Source organism: Caretta caretta, chromosome 8 (assembly GCF_965140235.1).
Source record: "Caretta caretta isolate rCarCar2 chromosome 8, rCarCar1.hap1, whole genome shotgun sequence".
NCBI lineage: Eukaryota > Metazoa > Chordata > Testudines > Cheloniidae > Caretta > Caretta caretta.
The window spans coordinates 83,367,056-83,392,195 of NC_134213.1; the positions used below are offsets into that span (position 1 = coordinate 83,367,056).

At 38.7% G+C, this 25,140-nt stretch overlaps 1 protein-coding gene across 1 annotated transcript in view; it reads left to right on the forward strand.

Moving 5' to 3' along the window:
• The first annotated feature begins 992 nt into the window (after positions 1-992).
• LOC125641856 (vitellogenin-1-like) overlaps positions 993-25,140 on the forward strand; it is a 44,732-nt gene continuing 20,584 nt past the window's right edge. Inside the window, exons 1-19 of the mRNA XM_048862369.2 lie at positions 993-1,032; positions 1,370-1,390; positions 1,607-1,758; positions 3,459-3,710; positions 5,613-5,774; positions 6,689-6,840; positions 10,942-11,092; positions 11,197-11,354; positions 11,453-11,618; positions 12,687-12,812; positions 14,249-14,467; positions 16,556-16,773; positions 16,871-16,968; positions 19,979-20,103; positions 20,202-20,303; positions 20,385-20,504; positions 20,769-20,958; positions 21,044-21,137; positions 21,255-21,440. Coding sequence (XP_048718326.2) covers positions 993-1,032; positions 1,370-1,390; positions 1,607-1,758; positions 3,459-3,710; positions 5,613-5,774; positions 6,689-6,840; positions 10,942-11,092; positions 11,197-11,354; positions 11,453-11,618; positions 12,687-12,812; positions 14,249-14,467; positions 16,556-16,773; positions 16,871-16,968; positions 19,979-20,103; positions 20,202-20,303; positions 20,385-20,504; positions 20,769-20,958; positions 21,044-21,137; positions 21,255-21,440 — 2,732 coding nt within the window. The remainder of the gene's footprint in view (positions 1,033-1,369; positions 1,391-1,606; positions 1,759-3,458; positions 3,711-5,612; positions 5,775-6,688; positions 6,841-10,941; positions 11,093-11,196; positions 11,355-11,452; positions 11,619-12,686; positions 12,813-14,248; positions 14,468-16,555; positions 16,774-16,870; positions 16,969-19,978; positions 20,104-20,201; positions 20,304-20,384; positions 20,505-20,768; positions 20,959-21,043; positions 21,138-21,254; positions 21,441-25,140) is intronic.

The window sequence follows — 25,140 nt, forward strand, 5'->3', positions numbered from 1 at the left end:
GATGTAACGCACCTAACACACACAGATTTTTTGAAAATTTTACCCACTGCCTTTTCTTACAGTCTCCTCTTAAGATATCACACAGCAAAATAGGTTCACTTGTCTAGGTATACACAGTCCTGCCTCAGCAGAGGGGTATGGACTTGACGACCTCTCGAGGTTTCTCCAAGCCCTGTGATTCTGTGCTCCCATTAAAATGGTGAATTTTCCTCTCATTTTTATGGTGTAAATCTAGAGTAATGCCATTGACCTAAATGGCCAGCCCATTTATTCAAGATTGATACGCATGTCACCAGCAACAGAATCTGAGGGAGTACTGAGGGGATTGCTCTCCCCAGATAGCTTCACACAAGTCTGTAATAAGACCCCACTCCTGCAAAGAGAACTGCAGGGGGAGCCATGCGCAGTCACTTAGCCTCACTGACTTCAGTGGGGCTCTGCATTTGCATGGTTTTCTCTGCAGGATTGTGACCGAAAGCAGCATGCACAAATCTAAGTCACTAGAAGATTAAATCATGCACTAATCCTCCTTTAAGATTATGTCACTTTGAAGAACTGATGCATGTCTCAAAGAGTTTGTGGTCTAGATACGCAGGAGGTGTAAATCATCAAGACTTCACTGAATTCAATGGAGCTAGGCTGAGTTACATCAGCTGTGAATCTGGCTCCACTGTTCTTAAAGTAAGCCCAAATATTTATTGCCAGTTGTTGAATTATTGTAGAAATGTGTGTGTGGAAATGGGAAAAAGGGTGAAAACAAGAAATATCAAAAATAGATTCCATATTTCATAGAAAAGATACACTTGGTCTAAATTATCCAATAGGTTTGCATTAACAGCATTCCTACCCCAAGAAATGTTTGGTTTTTGATTGATCAATACTGATTCTGAAATATGCTTATTTATTTTGGAACCTCACTTCGATGAACACATGATACACTATGCCTTTATAAAAGAGAACCCGGCACATTCACCTTTAGCTTATCCTTCATAATGAGGGACTTAATTCTAGCTCTGACTTTAACCCTTGTGGGTAAGTAAGCACCTTATCTATCTGGATAGGTTTCTAGCAGAGACTTTTTTGAATAAGGCTTAAGAGACTAATTGTGTTCATTTATAAATATAAACTTCAAATTTGCATAAATAGAAAAGAAAACCCGATTGCAAATTCTCCATTGTCTAGGGGAGGAAAATTTGGATATATTCTGACCTTAGAATAAAAATCTGTATTGAAAAATTAACATCATTAACTAGAAAGTATTATGCAGTATGTACTTCACAGGTTGAGATAAAAATTTGGACAGTAATTTTTTTAAAAAAAATTGTAAAATGACTCTTTGTCATAATTTCTATATTTTTTTCTCTTTCAGGGAGTCAGCATCTTAATTATGGTAAGTATTTTTCCTATCAGATTATATCATTCTAATGAGTGCAATTGAAATATAATCTGAAAGGTGTATGAATATTTAATTTAGTTTTACAACTGCTAATGTGCTTCAGAAGTAATATTAAAATGAACAAATTGATCTTTCCTATTTGGAGCTTAGTATAATAAAATATATCCTATAGGTTCTCTATAATGTTTACGGAGCATTGTTTCTTTACAGAACCTGGTTTCAAAGAAAACAAGGCTTACACATATGATTATGAAAGTGTATTTCTCAGTGGACTTCCAGACAGAGGACTTGCAAGAGCTGGAATAAAAGTAAAATGTAAAGTGGAAATCAGTGGTATCGGGCCAAAACTTTGTCTTATTAGGGTAAGAAAATGTATCCAATGTGAAAGCTGAAATTATCTTCCTACATGACTCTTTTTCCCAAGCTTTGGGGAAATAATTAAGTTTCATCATATGTTTTGCTTACTCAGGCAGAATGTAACTGACACTGTTATTTTTTTATGCAGTTTTCTATATTCTATTTGCACTTTGTCAGGTAATTCTCAGCTCAAGCCAACCTTGGGCTTGAAGGATTTCTTCTGCTTTGTGGTCAGGGAGACAACAGAATGTAATTTCAAATGCATAATAATTTATTACTGGATCAATTCAATTATTCCCAAACTCTACAACCTACGATTATTTAATCAACTGATTTTGCAACTAGCAAACAAACAGAAATAAACATATTATAGCAGCTGGATGTATTTCGATATCTGGCATAAGTATTTTTTTCTGGCTGTTTCTTTAGCTTCAGTGGGGAAGTGCCATGTTGTGCTACACTGAGATTGTATTCCTTTATTGTATGCTGACATTAACATTTCTGAGTAATTACTAAAGATTTCTGATTATATGAAAATGATTTTGATCTTTAATGTAAGCCTATGTGTGCTTCCAATGAATGTATTGAAACATACCCCTTGATCTGGACTGGTTCCATTTAGTCTTGTATGTGTGTGGAAGAAAAATCATCTTTTTAACAGATTTCACTTGGCAAATTTAAATTCTAGATAGGAAAGACTAGTGGCTGTCTCCTAATAAGTGCCTGAAAAGTGCAGGAACTTTCTAACTGAAGTAGCTGCCTGCTGTTGTGTATTCTTATAGGATATAATGAAAGACAACAGGAAATTTCTCTCTTTGGTTATGTAACATGGTATGCCCTTTCAGCTACAGGGGAAGTTTATTTTTATGCTGTTAAATTTAAAGCATGTGGTTTTGGAGAAGTGAATGGCGCAGAAGATTAACCTTTCACTTGTAGGCCACTGGTTCATATCCACCTCAAGTCAAAATTAATGGTGTCAGACCCCTTCCCAGTAGACAAGTGTCTTCATCATAAAACCACCAGCATAACTCTCACCCATGTTGGCAGTCTCCACTGAAAGCCCAAGTACTGAATGGGCTCTGGAGACTGAACTTATATGGCAGAAGCACACTGATGGGGTAGTGTGTTGCGCGGGAGGCAGGGGAGGGGGAGAGTTTTGCATTGCAGCAGGGCTACAATATGAAGTGGAGAAGAGAGATCTACAGCTCTCTGAGCTTCCAACCCCAAGGTTCTCTAGTAAAATGTACAGGGAGGGACAATTCCTCCACTCTGCTTTCTAACCCCCACACTAATTGTGACTCTAAGAATAGCTCAGCAGCCACGTCACTATTAGCTCTACCCTTGGCTGTGCTTTGTGACTTCAGTTAGGGGGATCATAGCAAGTGCCACCAAAGTTAATGCTCCTTCATACAGCGTTGACTTTCCCCACAATTTACTGCAGGTCTTCTGCAGTTCTGATGGTCAAGTTCAGCTTAGCGTGGCTCTTCTCTGGCTCAGTTCTGTACACAGGCCAACCTTTGGGCCAGACAGATGATCTGTGAATTGAGACAAAGAATGGGTATGTGCGGAAACATCCCACTCAGCCACTTTTCACATCCGCAAGTCCCTGTCATGGCTTCATCTTGAGGTATTGCTTCCTAAAATCCTAAGAAGAAAAGTTAATGGAAAAACGTTAATAGGAAATCTATTTCCCCTTCTCTCCCAGGTTTATTCACTCGAAGCAGCAGAATACAATGGTATCTGGCCTCGAGAGCCGTTCGCACGGTCATCTAAACTGACCCAGGCATTTTCAGCACAACTCAGAAACCCCATCAAATTTGAATACAGTAATGGCCGTGTTGGAAATCTTATGGCTCCAGATTCTCTCTCAGATGATGGGCTTAATTTCTATAGAGGATTTCTGAATGTGCTAGAATTCACCCTGAAGAAGTCACAGAATACATATAACTTGCAGGAGGTGAGCACTTTGCTTTGGTAATTATGTTTGGGTGTAATTTGAATAAGGATACACTTCTGGTTCTTCTAACACATTTATCTGAATTCAGTGTTAAGTGTATATTTACTAGTAAGCAACATCTTGACTTAGAGGAAAGTTGTTCATTTATTCTGTACCACCACTGGTAGATCTGTACCTTAATGGTCCAGAGAAATGTATAGATTTTTAATCTAATTGATTAAATGATTTCAGGAGTCCATTAACAACATTAGAAACTAAGAAAACATGGCTTGTTGGGTGGTAAAAGGAAAAAGGAAACCACTCTGAAAGCTATAATGTTAGCCTAAAAAAATGTTAATAATGCATTAAAATAAGCTTAAACCCTCTGCATATCATTAACATTTCATCTAGAAATAATAGCAATTTGATGTCTCTAAGAAATCATGTATACTTTAATCTCCTTTAGGTCCTATTTGAGAAGGAATATAGTACATATGCTGTTGTGTTATTATAATAGCATTTACAGCTGTACTTAATGTTCTGTTGGAATTTCCACTGTTTTATGGGTTTTAATACCTTTTTAAGTCTCCCCACATTGAAATTCACCACACAGATTGAAATTTATTTAGTTTTGCATAGATATATTTACATTGATGAGGTTGGGTTTCATTTCATTGATATTATTGTGCTTTCAAAATATTTGTATTGCAAATGTAGATCAAAACAACTTTTGTTTACTTGATATGATCAGAAAAAGGTTTGGAAATGAGCTTCAGGATCTCATATTTTTCACAATATTTATTCCACCCGCAGCACCATATTGAGACCTTGCAGCTGTAGTATATGCCGTATTTTGCAATGCCTAGTTGCACATCTTCATTATTTCTAAATGAATTCGTTACATATGGTAGTCCATTGCCAACCTGCGCATATGGGGTTAGCTACTGAAATCTTCTCTGAGTTTTCATTATTTTACTCAGTCATTTACTGATTAATAAACCTTGGGATCTTTCCCTGAGGATCTCAAAGCACTTTACAAAGGAAGATAGGCATCACGATAAGGTAAACCTGAGCTGCAGAGCGTTACTCTGTATTTCCTGTGCCTCCTAAACTCCTGTGAGGTCAATAAGAGTGTGGGGTATTTAAGGAATGCAGAATCAGGTGATAAATGGCTTACAGGAGATCACTTAATTAATGGGAGTTTTAACTGAGGTCTACAAAATCAGGTCCCGTACCTCTAAGTCCCTGGAGCAATTGTACACTACCATTAACAATGAAAAGTTAGGAAATGAACCATTCCTCCCCAAAATACATTCACTTATCTCCCTTTAACATTAGTAGAAGTCCTGTTCACTGACTGAAGAGAACCAATGCACCTTAAACATATAAAATCTTAAAGTAGTATTAAACATCTGAGTTAAACCTTCAAATGCAAGAAAATCCACAGTTAAAGCTCCACTGTTCTTAACTAATGTGTAATTATTGCTGCTCACATTGTGTGTCAGATTATCTGCTATTCTGAAGCCTCTAATAGAGGAATGTATGAGCTGGAGATTAGGTATAATGGGATTTTTAAGGGCAAAGTATCGGCCGCAACTCAAAAATCTCTTGCTTTTGAAGTTTAATTCTGACTGATCACATTATTTCAACACATATTTATTAATTTTTCCAAATTATATCTCCTATTCCATAGTCCCTAATTGGCAATTGATACAAGCCTCCCACTGAGCCGAAATTTTGTCCCACTGAAATCAGTGGGAATTTTGTCCGTGCTTTCAATGGGACCCCTGCTTTGGCCCTTTGACAGTATATGCATGGTTTTTAAATATGGTCAGAGCATAGTAGATCTCCATGTTAGGCATCCAGCAATTCTGCATCAAGAGCAGCATTCTCTGAGAGCTGATTGGTTCTAATTTTTGGCAGGCTGGGATCGATGGTGTTTGCAATACAACCTATGTGATTCAAGAAAACAGGCGAGCAAGTCAAATCTATGTGACAAAATCCAAGGACCTAAACAGCTGTGATGAGAGAGCTCAGATGTTCACTGGTGCTGCATACACTTGCCAGTGCCCAGCCTGCAGAGAAGTAAGTAAGATGGATTTATATTTAAACACATTCTGATTCTTCTGATTCTTCTCTCACATGCATTCATTTTGCACCCATTTACTACATTGGCTCCTGATTTAGACCACTTTAAGCAGAAGGCAAATCAGGCTTGTTATATTTAATTATCTATATTTGCTTTCTGCATGGTATTCATGTGTATTGGCCAATGCAAAGCCTCTGTATCACATTATGCCATCAGAATAGGGGTACATATCTCTCATGCTGTCTCTGTTCAGAACAAAATTCTGCCCTCTCAAAAAAATGATCAGTTGCTTAAATTTAAGGAAAGAAAAGTTTATGCTTAAAATTGTTAGCAGCATGAGCAATGGGATTGAACTCCATTATGTAAATATGCTAGTTCACATAGGACATTAATGGGAATAGTATAGATCAGGGTGGCCAACCTGAGCCTGAGAAGGAGCCAGAATTTACCAATGTACATCGCCAAAGAGCCACAGTAATAAATCAGCAGCCCCCTAGCAGCTCCCCGACCCCACTCCCAGAGCCTCCCACCCACCGTCAGCCCCGCCGATCAGCACCTCCCGATCAGCTGTTTCGTGGCGTGCAGGAGGCTCGGGGTGGGGGGGAAGGGGAGGAGTGAGGTGGGCAGGGCCTGTGGCAGAGCCGGGGTTGAGTAGTGAGCACCCCCCAGCACATTGGAAAGTTGGCGCCGGTAGCTCCAGCCCCAGAGTCAGTGCCTCTACAAGGAGCTGCATATTAACTTCTGAAGAGAGGTGCATACAATGAATATATAGGCCACCCCTGGTATAGAGAGTAGCCCTGCAAACAAATGGGTCACACTGGATGGTATAAGTGATATTTTCTGAGCCTACTATCTATGAATTCTATTCATGGTTAAATAACTTTCTATTTGTCACTTTTTCATTCTGTAGAAAAACAAGTATTCCCGGGCAACCACTACTTACAATTACAAAATCAAATCTTCCCATGAGGAGGCTTTAATTGTACAAGCTGATGTCCAAGAAGTCCATCAGTTCACACCATTCAATGAGGTCACTGGAGGGGATGCTGTCGTAGAAGCAAGGTACTGTGCATTTGCATAGCTGATCCAAAATTACATATCCCTTTAATTCACTAATTCAGCATCTAGTCAAATTCCCTAACTGAAATGAGACCTCTGCACCTACCACATGTTGACTGGCAATATTACATTATATAAAGCCTCAACCAGATAATAAAAAAATCAACATTCACTGTTGGTCATAAATCTGAAACATGTGCATCACTATCCAAATTTTGCTAGCTAAAGTTGGCAGTATTTGATGAGTTTATTTCTCTGGGATATTTGATTTATGCCTTAAAAACCAAGATAAATGCAATTTGATCTGAAAAATGCAAACTAATGTATTTGTAGTAAAATACTCTGGCACACAGTTACTCACTAAAAGGAAGATCCCTAGAAAACCACGTCACTGAAAGAGACCCATGTGGATATTCACAGCAGTTTGAAATTTGCCATGTTGCCAGTGCAGTTATGGGTATGACTGGTTGATAATTTTCCATCACAACTGCTTTTGATGGGTAACTGGGGTTTTAACCAAAGAAATGTTACACTAAAATGTTTGCTGTCTGTGGAAAATTTTGAATTTATGTCAAAAACATTGTGGCCAAAACCTGAAAATATTTGGCTGAAAATTTAAACCTTCCAGTTTTCAGCTGAAATCCAAAAAGTTTCATGTTTTCTTTATGAATTTTTTTTCATTTTCTACAAAATTTTCCACAGAAACAAATTATTTTATGACCAGCTCTAGTTATGGGCTTTTTATACAGAGGCATCATGTCTCAAAGTAGGGAAGAGAGAGAGTTCTTTTTATCACTTAGATATATTTCACCTCAAGCCAGATCCTAGCTTACATCAACTGGCATTGCTCCATAAAATTCTGTGAGGAACTGGCTCCTCCACTATAGCCTATGGGTCTAGGCACTGCAATACCAGAAAGATAAGGACAAATTAGGAATTCAGAGAACTGCAACAAAAATGAATAAAGGGCTGGAGACCAATTAATTATCAAAGAGGAGTGTAAGTGGGCATAATAACTTGGTTAAACAGTGAACAAGCGGGGGGTAGGATAAGGTATTTTAAAGAACTTTTACACTCTAAGGATCAGATGTGGATACACATTTGGGTGGTGATGATGGAAGGTGTTTGATGCAACCCAGGAAAGGATCAGGCATAATTGCAGACCAGGTGCCAGATCCTAAGCTGTTGTAAATTAGCAGAGCTCTCTTGGAGCCAATGGACCTGTTCTGATTTCCACCCACTTAGGACCTGGCCCTCTATCTTCAGGAGAGCAAAGACTGCTTCCTTCCTGTTCCTCAAGGGCTGCTTGATGCCCCCAGAGAGTGGAAAAGAGACTCAGCAGTGGGTTTGCTCTGCTCCCTGCTCCTATTCTCCATGAACTGTCCAGCAGAATTGGCCAACCACATAAGGGGTAGTAAGAGGAGGGCCTGCAGTCTGGGTCTCTAGAAAGCATTTGTCAGATAACTAAAGCTATTTAAATACATATTTCATATAAGTCAGAAGTAAAATGTAACACATGTGGGGTCAGATTTTCAAAACTGTTCACCGCTGGCCTAACACTGCAACCATTGAAGTCGGGGGAGTTTTACTATTATTTTAACTTTTAACCCCACTCTTAGGCCATGGCTACATTACAAAGCGTATGCCAGCCTATGCCAGTCTCCAATGTAGATTCAGCGTATGTTGAGGGGTTCTCCCAGTATACTAATACCATCTCCCTGAACAGCATTAGCTAATGCCAATGAGGAGTGTGTCTGCTGGCAAGATGAATCTACATTGGTGGATTTGGCATTGCTGTGTCACTAGATTTATTTCCCCCTTCACACTCCCAGCTGACATAGTTATGCTGATATAAGTTTTAAGTGTAGACCAAGCCTTGATATTCATTTTCCCATATATGCACATATGCTTCTTCCCAATACTTCAGAACTGAAGGTATATTATAGAGTTGGCATGTCCTGGAAGCGGGAGAGAAACCTATCTGAGTGTACCTGGCATTATACTTCCTGACCCCAATGCCCTTCCAGTAATATTGTATAACTTTTCTGGAGAGGAAAAATCTCTGTTAATTGTATAGCCTTGTATTGAGCTCCCTACTGGATTGTCTATAGAGTATTTTTATAAAGTATGAAGTATGGGCTGGATGAATGCACTATAAGGTGGGTAGAAAGTTGACTAGATTGTCGGGCTCAACAGGTAGTGATCAACGGCTCCATGTCTAGTTGGCAGCCGGTGTCAAGTGGAGTGCCCCAGGGTTCGGTCCTGGGGCCGGTTTTGTTCAATATCTTCATAAATGATCTGGAGGATGGTGTGGATTGCACTCTCAGCAAATTTGCGGATGATACTAAACTGGGAGGAGTGGTAGATACGCTGGAGGGCAGGGATAGGATACAGAGGGACCTAGACAAATTGGAGGATTGGGCCAAAAGAAATCTGATGAGGTTCAATAAGGATAAGTGCAGGGTCCTGCACTTAGGACGGAAGAACCCAATGCACAGCTACAGACTAGGGACCGAATGGCTAGGCAGCAGTTCTGTGAAAAAGGACCTAGTCGTGACAGTGGACGAGAAGCTGGATATGAGTCAGCAGTGTGCCCTTGTTGCCAAGAAGGCCAATGGCATTTTGGGATGTATAAGTAGGGGCATTGCCAGTAGATCGAGGGACGTGATCGTCCCCCTCTATTCGACATTGGTGAGGCCTCATCTGGAGTACTGTGTCCAGTTTTGGGCCTCACACTACAAGAAGGATGTGGATAAATTGGAAAGAGTCCAGCGAAGGGCAACAAAAATGGTTAGGGGTCTGGAACACATGACTTATGAGGAGAGGCTGAGGGAACTGGGATTGTTTAGTCTGCGGAAGAGAAGAATGAGGGGGGATTTGATAGCTGCTTTCAACTACCTGAGAGGTGGTTCCAGAGAGGATGGTTCTAGACTATTCTCAGTGGTGGAAGAGGACAGGACAAGGAGTAATGGTCTCATGTTGCAGTGGGGGAGGTTTAGGTTGGATATTAGGAAAAACTTTTTCACTAGGAGGGTGGTGAAACACTGGAATGCGTTGCCTAGGGAGGTGGTGGAATCTCCTTCCTTAGAAGTTTTTAAGGTCAGGCTTGACAAAGCCCTGGCTGGGATGATTTAATTGGGGATGGGTCCTGCTTTTGAGCAGGGGGTTGGACTAGATGACCTACTGAGGTCCCTTCCAACCCTGATATTCTATGAATCTATAATAATTTTGCAAAGATCTTATGAAAGTCCGATAGAAACAGAGTGTGGAATGTTTCCAAGGATCTCTGTAGAGATTCCAAAGTGAACATGCCAATTTTCTATGGAGGTTTTAGAGACTATTCAGTACAATCATATATCTACTGGAATGTTCTCAGATGTTCACTCAAATACCTAAAAGTATTATATTGTCCTAAATGGACTATTTAAATGTAATTGGCAGGATAGGACACAACCCTTTAGCCACAAATATGGCAAGGATAAGAAATGTTTACAAACACAGCCTTTCGTTAAAACTGCTTGATGATGAAGGGAGATGGTTCGGCTCAGTTTGAAAAGCTACCAGACGTTTGGATGTTTTTCCATAGTATCTGAATCTCTTTGCTTGAGAAATCAGGTTGGAAATCTCATGAGAACATTTCATCTTATGAAAACCCCAGGACATTCTGCTTACAGTTGGGTCAGTAATAATTTAAGAAGAGACTGTAATATTTCTTGCCGTATTTCACTTTTTTCACTTCCATTTGAAACTAGAAAGTGCAGAGGTGTGTAAGAACTCTCAGGAAACCTGTAGTCAGGCTTAAAATTCAGTGATGATTTCTGATGAAGGATCTAGTCAGTTATTTTTGTCTGAACTTCAGTATGCAAATGTACATATAACACACACATGTCCTGTGATCTTACCCTGAGAGGTTCTGAGTATTGGGAGTTGCAGGTTCTCTCAGGATAAGGCTCTCTCTCTGGATTTCAGTGCATATGTTTGTGAATAACTTTGCATCTTGATAACAAAACACTTTTGTAAAAATACATAATAATATTAAGAGCAAAATTTTCATTTTGCACACTGGGTCTCATGATGTTATTTCACTGGGTTTCTCCTTTGCAGGCAGAAGCTGGTACTGAGTGATGTGGAAAAACACTCCCCAGAAGTCCCATCAACAGAATTCCAGAAACGTGGATCACTTCGGTACCATTTTGGCAGTGAATTGCTTCAGCTTCCCTTCCAGTTATTCAAAATCAAAAACTTGGAAAGTCAGGTAAAATTAAGTGCTGGAAGTAAATATTTTGCTGTAAATTGGTGCTGATGCATGTGGGAAAGGGAACATATTTGATCTTACTGTATATTTTAATTTTCTTGCAGATAGTGGAAAACCTGCGGTATCTGGTAGAGCACACACATGAGCGGGTTCCTAGTGATGCTCCACCAAAATTCCTGCAGCTGGTACAGCTTTTCCGGGCAGCAAATGATGATATCTATGAGTCAGTTTGGAAACAATTTTCTAGCCGGCCTGTATATAGGTAATAGTAACTTTAATTCTTAAAACTATGATTGAAGATCTGAAATTAATGTGTTCGGATGCAGATCTGGAAAATGATCATTGTCTTTCCTATTGCAGGCGCTTGATTTTGGATATAATTCCTGCCATTTCCACTCAGAGTGCAATCAGATTCTTAAGGCATAAAATTGAAAGGAAAGAACTCAGTGACTTGGAAGGAGCTCAAGCAGTGCTTGTGGGCTTCCATTTAAGTACACCAACCCGTGATGTGATAGAGGAAGCTGTGGTAGGATGTTTTTACACTCTCTGTTCTTTCTTCATCAATTCTAGCATCCACTGTATTTACTCCTTTGGCAAGATTGCAAAGGCTGTGAAAATACAAAGCTTTTATATCCCCTAGTGAGGTTGAAAAGAGTTTATTTCCTGACTGTGTTGGCAAGGCGGAAGCAATCAAAGGGACATAGATGAAGCCAGAATGAAACAGTTGAATATTCTTAAGTGATGTCGTTTTAATGTTGCAAACTGATTTCTGGAATTCTTTTGTCCAAATTAACTTTATAGTTAGATCAAGATTGGTAACTCAGGGGCCTCACAACCAGCTAGACAGTAAGAAATACATGTTTTGCTTTATCGGAATATATTTGGTCTGATTGTCCTATCAAGACTGGTATAAATCAGAGTAATTCTGCTGAAGTCAAGGGAATTATGCCAGTCTGGAATGAACTTGTGTAAGAGAGAGTAGAATCAGGCTCGTTATAAAATTTTGTACATATTCTGCCCTTAGAAGCATATAGTCATTTCCTCTTAATTTCAATGGGAGCCATGCCTCTAAGAGCAAAACTTGGCCCTCTATGAATGTCAGCGCAGACCAGTGATTAGATGTTCACCTATGGGGCAGAAAATGATGGATTCAAGTCTGATGTTAGCATATGGTTTCATGGTAAATATACCCATCAGTCTGAATTATTGGGATATATTTAGTATTCATCTTAGCTTTTTGTCTCTACAGTTCAGGCAATTATAAAACCACAAAGAACACTCATAGTTTTATGAATACTATGTGCTCCTCAGTTCTCAGTAAAATTCCCTACTAGGGTGATTTTTCACCCATTGGATTACAACAAGAACTTAATACCCAGATCAAAATCTGGAATTTCTCAGAGATACCGCATGGTCACTATGTGAAATACAGTAACAGCCACTGATCAGCTAAGAAGCCAACCTTTCAGGGAATGTCAATTGCTATGCATTGCCTTTTCCTGCATGCGAATTTATATAAAATGTACATAAATGCAAAATAAAAATTAAATTATTTCTTGCTAGTGATGGTAATGTCCAAATATTTTCTCTCTAGCTCATCCTGAAAAAGACACATCCACGCTCAGATACTTTCCTTCACAGAATTGCCTATCTAGCCTATGGCTCATTGGTTCACAAGTACTGCTCCATTTCAGACTCCTGCCCTGAGTCAGCTCTCCAGGTACACAGCCTGAATTTCTTTTATTTATTTTTTAAAGGAAAAATTGTAAATGAGACAATTAAGGTTGGAAGGACAAAGCATATCATTCTGGACGCTTTCATGGCACCTTTTATCTGAGGCTCTCAAAATGCTTTATAGTGAAGTCTCATGACACACTTCCATGGTACTGATAAATATAACCATGTAAGAGATGTGCACATTAAGGAACACAAAGGTTAATTCGTTGCCTAAAGTCATGCAGTGAGTCAGTTGTAGAGCTAGGAACAGAACCCAGAAATCTTGGCACCCAGTCATCTACTTAAACCAATAGACTACACTGCCCACTGGCAATAATAATATCTAGCTCTTATACAGTGTTTTCCCTCAGTATATCTTAAAGTGCTTTGCAAAGGTGTTAAGTACCATTTTCCCCATTTTGCAGATGGGCAAACAGAAGCATAGAGGGCTAAACTGACTTGCACAAGGTCACCCAGAAGGCCAAGTGCAGAGCCAGGAATAGAACCCAGGTGTCCTGCACTGCAGTGTAGCACTCTTTCTCCACTAGGCTACACTGCCTCCCAGCTAATTAAGACAAATGTTACTGGGAAATGGGAAGTGTTTAAAGCAAAGCAAGGGGTCAGACAGGAAATGTTTTAAATTTGGATTTGCCAATTAGTATTATCCTGTGCAAGTTTTGAGCTAGATTAATAGATTAAAAATATGATGTCTTAAAAAACAAAAGTTGCTCTTTAGGCCTATCTGATGTATTGAAAAAATTCTATGATACTTTGGCTCTTTTCATTCAGCCCTTGTTTGTACAGTCAGAAGAGTTATCTACCATGCAAGAGTTAGTTCTAGCCACACACTCAGAAATGACAGTTTAGATCACAAGTACAAATGCTGCCCAGTGCCCTAAAAAATGTTAGGGTTTTCTTGCTTTACAAGTAGCAGAATGAAATGGCCTGGTGGTCTCCCTATAAGTCCATGTTACAACTGCCACTCCAGTTGGTAGATATTGGAACATTTATTAACCATCTCATAAAAGAGCCTAATGACAGAATGGGCCCAAAGACTAGCCTGTCTTCTTGCATCTAGGAGGGGTTCTTAACCAGGGAAGGAAAGATTTTCAAATGCACCAATGCCAGGTTCCTAACTCCCATTGAAAGTCAATGGAATTGGGTCCTAACTGCCATTTTTGCCTTTATACATCTAACCCATCATGTTTAAGGTATATTGGTGAGGAACTGTGCACTGTTGCTGTCTATGCTGTACTTGTTCCAAGAACAAATTCACAACTTCAGTCTTCAGGGATAAACTTCCAGCAATTTCTATGAGCACTAAATGCAACTTAAAATACTTTCATTAAATTATCTGAACACACTAAAACTTCTCAGCCACCCCCTCAGGGTATGTCTACAGAACCGAACTGGAACTTAAACCCTCTTTTTGTTTTTCAGCCACTATATGATTTTGCAGCTGAAGCATCTGGCAGGGCTAAGGAGGAAGAAATGGTCCTGGCCCTGAAGGCCTTTGGGAATGTAGGACATCCAGCCATTCTAAAGCGCATCATGAAGTTTATGCCAGGATATGCACCTGGTGCTTCTGATCTCCCAGTCAGGGTTCAAATTAGTGCAGTGATGGCCCTGACAAACCTGGCCAAGAGAGACCCACGAAAGGTAAGGAAACAAAGAATCCCTCTTTAGCATGTGCTATAAGCTCAACGTGTTGTTTCTATTTGTTGCAAGACAGGGGTGGCATTTCATACATACATCTGGTGGTTTTCTTTACATTAGTTCCATTATTCATGAGTGGGAACCTCCAATTCCATATGACACATTCATCTTCAGTATTTCAGAATGCATGGAATAGCTTAGTATATGGATACGTTCATTATTCTGTTGTTGGGTTGTTGTCAGCATTTGCATTTAAAATCTTATTTTCCAAAGATACATGAGAGATAAGTTACAGATCAAAATGTATTTAGTGTTATTTCAACACTGGAGTCAGAGAGAACCCACAAAGCAAGGTTTTCCAAAGATTTATATTAACTATAGATTAAGTCAGGTTTCAGAGTAACAGCCGTGTTAGTCTGTATCCACAAAAAGAAAAGGAGTACTTGTGGCACCTTAGAGACTAACAAGTTTATTTGAGCATAAGCTTTCGTGAGCTATAGCTCACTGCATTGGATGAAGTGAGCTGTAGCTCATGAAAGCTTATGCTCAAATAAATTTGTTAGTCTCTAAGGTGCCACAAGTACTCCTTTTCTTTTTATAGATTAAGTGTCACATCTAATCATTAATCAGGGCCATATCTTAGATAGATATTGATATCTAATAGATACTGCAGATTTGAATCCTAATTATTAATGTATAGACATTGTGTGTGTTTAAGCCATAAACAGAACATTTATTAAATGTGACTTTTGTCTTTGAATTACATTCTGATCAGACAGCACAAAATAGTCTCTTACTCCACAGATCTGGCTTTACGGCTCCTCTCACCTGAAAACAGTCTTATTCTAAACCAGAAACCTTATGTTTTCAAGTTTTACTTACGTTCAAGATTCCTTTTTAATCACTCAGGGTGGAATATTATTGTTTTCTTTTCTTTTTCTAAACAAAAAAAAAATTATATGGTTTTAATTAATCTTTACGTCAGCTTCACAACATCCCACTGAGGCTTTATCAGGGTTTCTGTTATACCCAATTTTTGATCCCATATATTGGCTCCAGGGTTAGCTGCTCCAGAGTGTGTTTTTAGCAGAAAAAATAAGGAAACAGCTGCTAGGTTACATAAGATATATAAGCAGGGATATGGAGGTTGAGCCATGGTTTCTTCTTCAGTGGAAAAGAAAAAGCTGCTTTGGTGTTTCAAAGCGGTACTGTGGCTGTGATTCCCCCTGAGCCCAGCACTCCTCATGTGGCCGAGGCAGTTATTTCATTACATTTATTATGCACTTTCTGGAAAAACCCTAATGTGACGTATTTTAATGCCCATGACTGGGTGTTCCACTGTATGAGAAACAATGGGATCCCAGGTTTGTGGTTTACTACACACACAAATTTGCACTAATCATTCCTACCAAGTGCCCTTTCATTTCATTGCTTAATTTGAAATAGTTGTGTACATTTTGGAAATATTTGCATCCTTGTAGTCACCTTTATTTTAACATTTGCTAATCCACATCATTGAGTTAACATCAGGTCAGTTAGAGCTTGAGCATTAAAGTACTTTGGATCAAGCTGAGAATCTACAAGTATCTATGTGGGGAAGAGATTTCTGATAGTAGAAGGGCTGCTCAGTCTAGCAGACAAAGCTATAATGAGATCCAGTGGCTGGAAGTTGAAGCTAGACAAATTCAAACTAAAAATAAAGGCACATTCAGGGTAACTAACCACTGGAACAACTTACAAGGTAGGTGGTGGGTTCTTCATCACTTGAAGTCTTTAAGCCAAGATTGACTAGCTTTTTAAAGGAATTGCTATAGCTCAAACAGAAGTTCTGGGTTTCATGCAAAATGCATTGGATGAGGTCCTTTGGCCCGATAAGGTCAAACTAGATGGTCATAATGGTCCCTTCTAAACTTAAAATTATGAACTTTGTTGCCACATTACTTGCAAGAATTAAATGGAAAAAATAAAGCATGGATTTTATTTCTAACACAAGACTTGTACTGCAGTTATGGTAAAGGATGGGAAAAGATGAATAGTTAATTGCAAATGTTCAAACATACAGAAACTTAAAATTCTATTTCCTATTTTCAGGTACAAGATATTACCCTGGAGTTGTTCCTAAACCACAAAATTAATCCTCAAGTCCGAATGATTGCTGCATTTGTTCTGCTTCAAACCAAACCAGGTCTTCCTGTCTTGGTGACTTTAGCTAATGCAATGCTAAAAGAACCTAGCATGCAAGTGGCAAGTTTCATCTTTACTTCCCTGAGGGCTCTGGGCACAAGTACAGCTCCGGATCTCCAAGTCGTGTAAGGGGACTACACATTATTTCTCTAAAAAAGAAACTTGCTTTCCTGCTAACTGCAACAGAGACGTTAATATGGTACAATTCACTGAATCTTTCAGGGCTTCTGCCTGCAGAATGGCTATCAGAATACTCAGCCCCAAACTTGACAGACCTGGCTATCGGTTCAGCAAAGTTTTCCGCTTTAGTATGTTTAGAGGTAAGGCTCCGATTTCTCCAACTATATTAATCACCTGTAGGCTTTGAAATAAAATACACATAAGTTAAGGGTCGGGGGAAGCATAGAAGCCATGGGCCCAGTTCTATAGATTCCTGAACTGCTTGTCAGTTGCACATTGCACCTGCAAATTCTTCCATCATCAGGAATATGATGCCATAGCTAAGGATCTTCCTTTTAAAGAAATTTATATACATGTGCATTTTACGTTGTACACAGCCAGCCCAATATAGCTTCCATGATGGGCTAGGAACAATGCAAACATAGGCCAAGTTTTCAAACCATGGTTGGGCACCAAAACTGAATATAAGTGGTCTGATTTCTAAAAGTGCTGAGCCTCCACAACTCCCCCTGAATTCAAATGCAGCTGTGAATGTTCAACACTTCTGAAAATAGGTGCCCATATTTAAGCATTCAAGTTTGAAAATATTCAGACACAAACATTTCTTTTTCCCATGAACAACTAAGATTTACGTCCACAGCTTTTGCTTGCACCATCATACCCTTAATTCCCCTGTACAATACAGTAGATCCATGCATGGAATCCTGTTGATATGCCACTCCTGTCCATGGGAGTTTCATGCACAGGTCATAGGCAATGTATGGCCATTAGCTGTATGAAGAGAGAGAGCATGATAAGAAGACACATGCTTGCTCAACCAAATTCTAGCTATTTTCATGCAAGTTATATTTTATAATGGCGATTATTTAAGTGGTGCCCCCGTACAAATGACCATGACAGCCCCAACAATTTGGCATACGTAGCTGGCAGACTAGGGGACTTATATCTATAAACACAGTCCCTCTGTATTTGGATGTTTTTATCACTTTTGTAACTCATCAGGATATTTAAAGCTACTTTTGTAAAAAATCAATGAAAAACAAGTCTTTGAAACATTCTAAACCTAGAGTGATAACTGTAGATGTATTTTGTTGTTATTGAGTATTATTAATGTATTATTATTATTATGTTATTATTTTATTGCAAAGCCTTGGTAGTGTTTGTTATTGCTCTGCCTTTATTTCATGTATTTTACATGACCATTTAATCTGCTCTGCAATGAAAATAAGTATAGTACACACCACAGCGACCACAGTAATATATGATACACATGTTTGCTACCTTGGAGATGCAGCCAGAGAGTGGCTGAAGAAATACAGTCACTAATACGTGCTATGTGAACTTTTGTACTTTTTAAAATGCATTCAGGGAGATACTCTAAAAATTATTACAGAATTAAATAAAACACATATATTAATATTTTAGGGTTTCATTTTTTTGAGCATTGCTTTTTGTCAGCACTGTTTTTTTCTATCAGTCTCTCAGTCTTCCTCGAGATATGTCATCTAGTCAGATAAATTTATATGTATCCACATCTCTCTAGCTATAATGGCTACAGTGCATCATATGACTGTGCCGACACGATTTTCCATTGGTAAATATTGGTAAATATCTTCTCAGAAAACTAAAAATATTTGATACTCAAGCTGTATGAGTTACTGACACACACTGATGGAAAATGTCCATGCTCTCTTCAAGTTAATACATTTTGTGTAATCATCTAATCATTTACAAGCAGCAATTCTTATTAAGCGTCAGTAGGAGCAATGTTTGGATTAACAACAAGATTTCATGGCCTAGAATGTAGACAATATGCACCTGTAACACACTGGCTAAGTGTCATGTCCTACATCAGTGGCTGGTTCATATAAAGGATAATAGAGTACTAATGCTACTAGCTAATGGACCTATCTCAATTGGTAGAGACCTGTGTTTCTGGCATTGAAAGCCCCAGATTTACTCCTTAGTGGGTGATCCAATGTGGGATCATTACACACTAAAATGACATCTCTTGGCTGTATTGAGAACAGTATGAAAATTATAGCTCCTGATGGCTTAGTTTGTTGCCTCCAGTCCTTTCTCCATTTGATTCCTGTGTTATGTAGTGGGATTGCAGCAACATAGGGTCTCGGTAAAGTTTATTCAACTTTGTGCTACATTGTTGGTGTTGTCTGGTCCTAAAGCCAGTTTAACCAGTATGTCAAGTATAATTCCAAAGTAAGGGTGATCCTCCAGTGGCAGAGATCTAACATAGGAGTTCTTCAGCCACTCATACTAGCCGCTGCTGGTGTAACAAGGGAAGAGTGGACATAGCTGGAGGAACGGAGGTGTAGTAGGGATGCTCCTGTGATATCCTGGTTCTCACATATGGTTTTGGTCTTGTGGTTGAAGCCCAGCTTTTTTAGAAGAGCCTTGAGGCTGCTTTCACACAGCACAGGGACTAAACTGGACAGAGCTGCACCAAGATCAAGGGAGTGCAAAGATGAGCTTTAAACCACCTTAGCACAGAACCATCCGACAGATTAACCATGCCCTAGGATCTGCCCCATTGTGCATGATAAACCTAAAGAACAGGAAATACATATAAATTACATTGCTCTGTATTTACTAGACAGTTAACAATTACTGAGCAATTAGTGCCACTTCATGTAAGGAGTTACAACATTTATTACTAGATGTATTTAACTGCCTTAGAGTAATTTGGGAGACACATCTACACCTCACCATCTGTCCTGATAGGACATCTATATCACTTTCCCTGAACTGTTAGCAAAGGATGGCAAATCTGTTTCAATTCCTGATCCCCATTGTCAAGTTACATTGAATGATGTCTTGTAAATGCACCTCATAAGCTGATGTTACAGAATCTGACCGGATGTAAATGATATAGCAGAAGCAATTGAAAAAATAGAATAATTGCTATGCAAGGAGCAGGGGAGTTGTAATTTTGTCCATTAATAGTTCAGATATGCAGAATATTCTGTTTATGACAGTTTTATGCCATCAGTTTTATTACTGGGACTTCTGGCCTCTCTCATGTCATGCTGTATTGCTCATATTATGCAATAAGTAAATTGATACAGTCTGCACTCTGTGGTTTTAAAAACTAACTGAGCTTGCGTTTTACTGTATATTTTCCTTTCTCTTTAGAGTCTCTTATGATTGGAATGGCAGCCCAATTTTTGACACTGAATAATGTAGGCAGCATATTCCCATCAATAGCATTGTCCAAATTCAGGGCCCATTTCGTTGGACACATTGCTGAACCTTTGGAGGTAAATGGGCGTTCCCACAATTTTTCTCTGATTAATATCACTGTTTTGTTATCCCTCCCACACTTCTTTTTTCATTTATGATTTACTTCTTTACACAGGTGGGACTGAGAGCTGAAAGACTGCAGGAGATGTTAGCGAAAAGACACTTACCTGACAGTGATTCTGACAGTGCATTTGATGTGAGGGAAGTTCTGAAAACGGTGCGTTTGCAGGAAAAAAATGTAGTAAGGGGTTAATCCTACCAACGCCAGGAACATTCTAACAAACTTCTTGTCACGCAGCTCTCTGACTGGAAGGCACAGACCAGTGATAAACCTCTTGCGGCAGGCTACATGAAGATGTTTGGACAAGAAATCTTCTTTGGTGCACTTGATAAGGATTCCATGCAAACTCTATTGCAGGTAGCTCTTTGATAGTACCATCAGACCCATGATCAAACGGCTTAAAATACTGTTTCTTTTTTTTTTCTCTTTCCTTTTTTTTTTTTTAACTTTACACTCATGAGATGTTTTGCTGTAAGGATTTGATCATGTACAATAAGTTCAAACTTTGATCAACAGTAATTATTATCACTGCTGGCAGATTTTCTCCTGGAGCATAATTTGTGACATGTACTATGTTATTCAAGTTCTACTTATTTAAACAGGGCAAATCTATAATTGCAGGCATTGTATGGACCAGAAGAAAAAATTCCCTCAATAAAAAGATTCATAAATCATCTTCAAAGTGGTGTAGGGATCCAGTGGTCAAAAGCTTTGTTGTCTGCAGAAATCCGTCGCATTGTGCCTACGTGTATTGGATTCCCAATGGAGACAAGCTTGTATCATGCTTCTTTCACAAATGTTGCAGGAAGTGGTAAGGCAAATTGAAAAGCAAGTGGCATGCAGGACTTCTAGGTATTTTTTACATGGATTCATGTTCTTTTCTTTCTTTACAATAGTTCAAGCACAGATTTCACCAACTCCAAGTTCCGATTTCAAACTGGCTGACTTACTTAATGCCAATATTAAAGTGCGATCCAAGCTGACCCTAAGGTAAAAATTTAGTAGAAAATAAAATGATCATATTTCCAAATGCACAGGGCAGTTGTAAGTATCTGTTAACTCTTTACTGTATGCATGCAACTTCACCATGTTGTTCTAATTTTTCAGCATGGTCAAGGACATGATCTTTGTAATGGGAACTAATACACACCTGTTCCAAGCTGGATTGGAGGCACATGCTAAAGTGAATGTAAATCTCCCTATGAACGTTGCAGCTACTGTGAATATTAAGGATAAGAATTTCAAATTGGAAATCCCACCATGCAGCCAGGAAACTGATGTCATTACTCTAAGGTAAGCTGCATCTGTTTTACGATTGGGATTTCTGAACTTTCTCATATCAGGTTATATCAGTCATATTATGATGCTTTTGGTGATATTATATTATCTTCCTATGTAGTAATGCAGAAAGGAATCTTTTGAAAATAAAATGCATTTCCTTTTTAGGAATCACCCCATGCAAATAATTTGGCTGACTGGCACTCTCCGGCATTACTTACTTATTATAGAATAAATGCCTTGAATCAAAAATTATGCTTAAATAAATGCCACTTCTCTCCAGTGGTCTTCACTTGCTTTTCTCTTTTAAACCACCTTTAGGCCCAAGCTGTTTATAACATTCATTTCATCATTTTTCTCTCAAATAACTACACAATATAAGGTTAGGTTTAAGCAGAATAAATCCCATTGATTATAATTGGAATACATTGCTAATCACACATACACACACACACACATTCAGTGTTTTAAAATTGTCCAGCATTTGGCATTTCTTGTGTTTTAATCTGGTTTTCCTGTGGTGGGCATTTGATCTTCTTGCCTCATAGGTCTACTTGATTTACTACCATTGCATGCAACTGCAAAACACTCTGGAAAACTATTGTAGCCCGATGCCAAAGAGGCAAAAACAGATAGAAATACAAAGAGAGGCAGGGAATAAAAAAAGAGTGTGTCCAAGGAATCAAAGCAGCAGACCAAAGCTTAGGAAAATGTTCACATTCAAAAAACACAGAAAGCCAGGCTGAAAATTCATCACAAAGGAAAAAGTGCCACCACCAACAGAAATCTACAATGCCCAGAAATGTTAACAAGTTTCTGTTCTAGGAATATGGCAGCGACAAAAGAATTCAGTGTTTGACCCCCCTGAAGTTAGCATTCATGGCTGCTGGCTCCTGGAAGCTCTGCAGGCCTCTTCAGTTTAGCAGCCATGGAGGCTGATCATTATTTGCCCTTAAAAGTCCCCTCTCCCTGTTATGATCACAAACTTTCTTCTTAGGCATTATGTATTACACCCTCCTCCAAGGATGAATCTTTCACTCCATCAAGAGTGATCATAACCAGGTTCCCCACAATGACTTTGGGGGTTCCAGTGAACATGCTCAGGAAGCACTCCAGGTGCCTAAACAGAGGGGTGAGTTCTTCCACAGTTGACAGATCATCAGTTATCTGTGCAAGAGCTTCAAAGGAGCCATGGCCCAAAGTTATTTGTTCAGTCTCTTGCATGGACCACATGTCTGTTCCTGAGATCAGCTAGAAAGGGATATTTATGCCAAACACGCTCAGTAGGTCCCAGTGTGGGACAGGTTAAAGGGAATATTAAAGAAATAAATAATAATAATGAATATTAATAATAATGCTAAACATTTACCTGGAGCTTCAAATTGTTATACAAACTTTAACTAACATACAACACTCCTGCAAAACAAGTAAAAGTTATTTTCCCTGTCTGTCAGAAAAGGAAACTGAGACACAGAAATGTGAGCCAGGTCAGAAAGTGAGCCAGCATTAGGACTGTGGGATTAGAATTCCGATTCAAACCACTTCCCCTTGCTCACCTCTAAGTATCACAGCACAGTAATTTATATGTCACCTGAAATAATCTTAGATAGAAATAATTAGATAATGCCTAATCAAACATTTAAATTAATGGTATAGACTCTAGCAAAGATGAGCAAAGTTTTACCACCATCAGTTTTTCTTATGCTTATAAAAGCATTTCAAAACTATGCTACGAAACAAGTGAGTAATGGCATATGCACTCAGAATGAAACAATGTGCACATAAGGGGAATGATTAGAGAACAGAACATTGAACCATGTCACCAAAGTACTTCTGAAACAAGTAAAATCTTAAAGGTAAGAGGATAAATATTAAGCCAATATATGGAGAATTAGCAGGAAACCTTACTTTAATATGTATTTGTTTTGCATGATATTTTGAATAATTCAATGCTTCCTGTCAAGTTATAAGAAATCTATTGGATTCAATATTTTGGAAATGTTCTGACACTGTTTACCTAGTTAGCTTTGTAGCCTCTGTTAAAGAAACCACTGGGAATGGTTCTAAAGGGGAAGCTGAGAAGTTGGAAGCGTTTGCTCTTTAGACCATTTTTGAGCGGCCTTCATAATTAAACTATATTTTACAATATGGCACTTTGACTCATCCTTTATGGACTTCACAGTAGTGAGCTAACTAGGAATCATAGAAACACAGGGCTGAAAGAGACCTTAAAAGGTCACTTAGTCCAACCAACCTGCACTGAGACCTTACTGTGACATTACAGATAGTGACAAGATAATTGGCTGCATGGGGAAGCTAGCATTACTATCTCCTGGCACCCATGCTTTGAGAGCAACCAGACTTCCGTGCGGATGTAACTGTGAGGAAAATCTGGTTCAATATTATCAAGGCTGGTACACTATATCTGTGAGAATTGTGAGATGCATGAGACTCCAGCAGCAAATAAAAACCCAGATGAGAAATCACTGACTTCTGAAGAATTGGTTTAAAGTGTAGATGATAAAGACACTGAAGCCCCAAGACAAGACGGTAAATTTAGGACTCAGACTCCCTTTTCAACACATATCACAACTACCCATTAATAATACTACATGAAAAATACAAAGCATTGCTTCAATCCAATCCAATCAAAATTAAACTGAATTTGAGAAATAATACAAATCCTAGGTATTTTTAAAACCTTTTTCACACACTTATTGGGCTTTGCATATTTATTGGTATTATATTCAGCTTGCCAGCAAATGGCCACTTAAAAACATATTTTTTCCTGTAACATTTACAGGAAGAAATGTAAATAAGCTTTGGGGGAAATCAGAGCCTTGTGCTTAAAGTATATATATGGAGAGATGCCAGAGAATGCACTACACGCTTTGAAAATGTATCTCATATTCATAATGACAAGCTATTGAAATATATACATTCACTTGAATAATGCTGTGTCCCAGTTTTTAAAAAATTGTATGTTGGCCTGGCAGACATTGCTTCACAGGAGCCTCTTATAAATAAGATTAATGACAGAATTGCAGAAGTTTATGTGACATGGGATAATTTCACTCTCCTAGAAAGGAGCACACAAGTATGCCAATGTGTGGTGCAAGACATTGCTCGGGAGATGTGGTGTGCGCGTGTGGGAGGGAAGTGCCATACCTGTTCAAGACTTTATTTTTGTAACATTCTTGTGCCAGATTCTGAATTAATTTTTCCTGGTATTAATGAGGAGTAATTCTGTGGATTTCAGCTGAGGTACTTTGGCTTTTCACTGGTGCACATGAGATCAGAATTTGGCCATAGGTTTGTTACTTGCGTATCATTTTTGTAGTTCTTATAGGTAGTGTCATAACCTTGTTTTAAAATTAATAAAGACTTTTTTTAATAATGAAACGTATTTATATATAGCTCTTTTTTCCCCCTATGCTAAGTACTTAGGACAACACTCGCTGCTGACATAAACGGGCCCACTTCAACAGAATTGCGCCCCCGCCCCCCCAGACCCCCCACACACACATATTGAATTTGGCTGCTATTATATCACAGATAAATGAACAGCTTCTTCTCTTATCCAAGAATACACTAATACACATATTGGAAAAATCTCCCTTTTATTTTCTCCCTTGTGTGAGGATCACAGAGAACAGATTCTTTCATACCCTAGCTGTAGGCCCTCTTTGTAACTGTTTTTTTTCTTGTTAAAGAG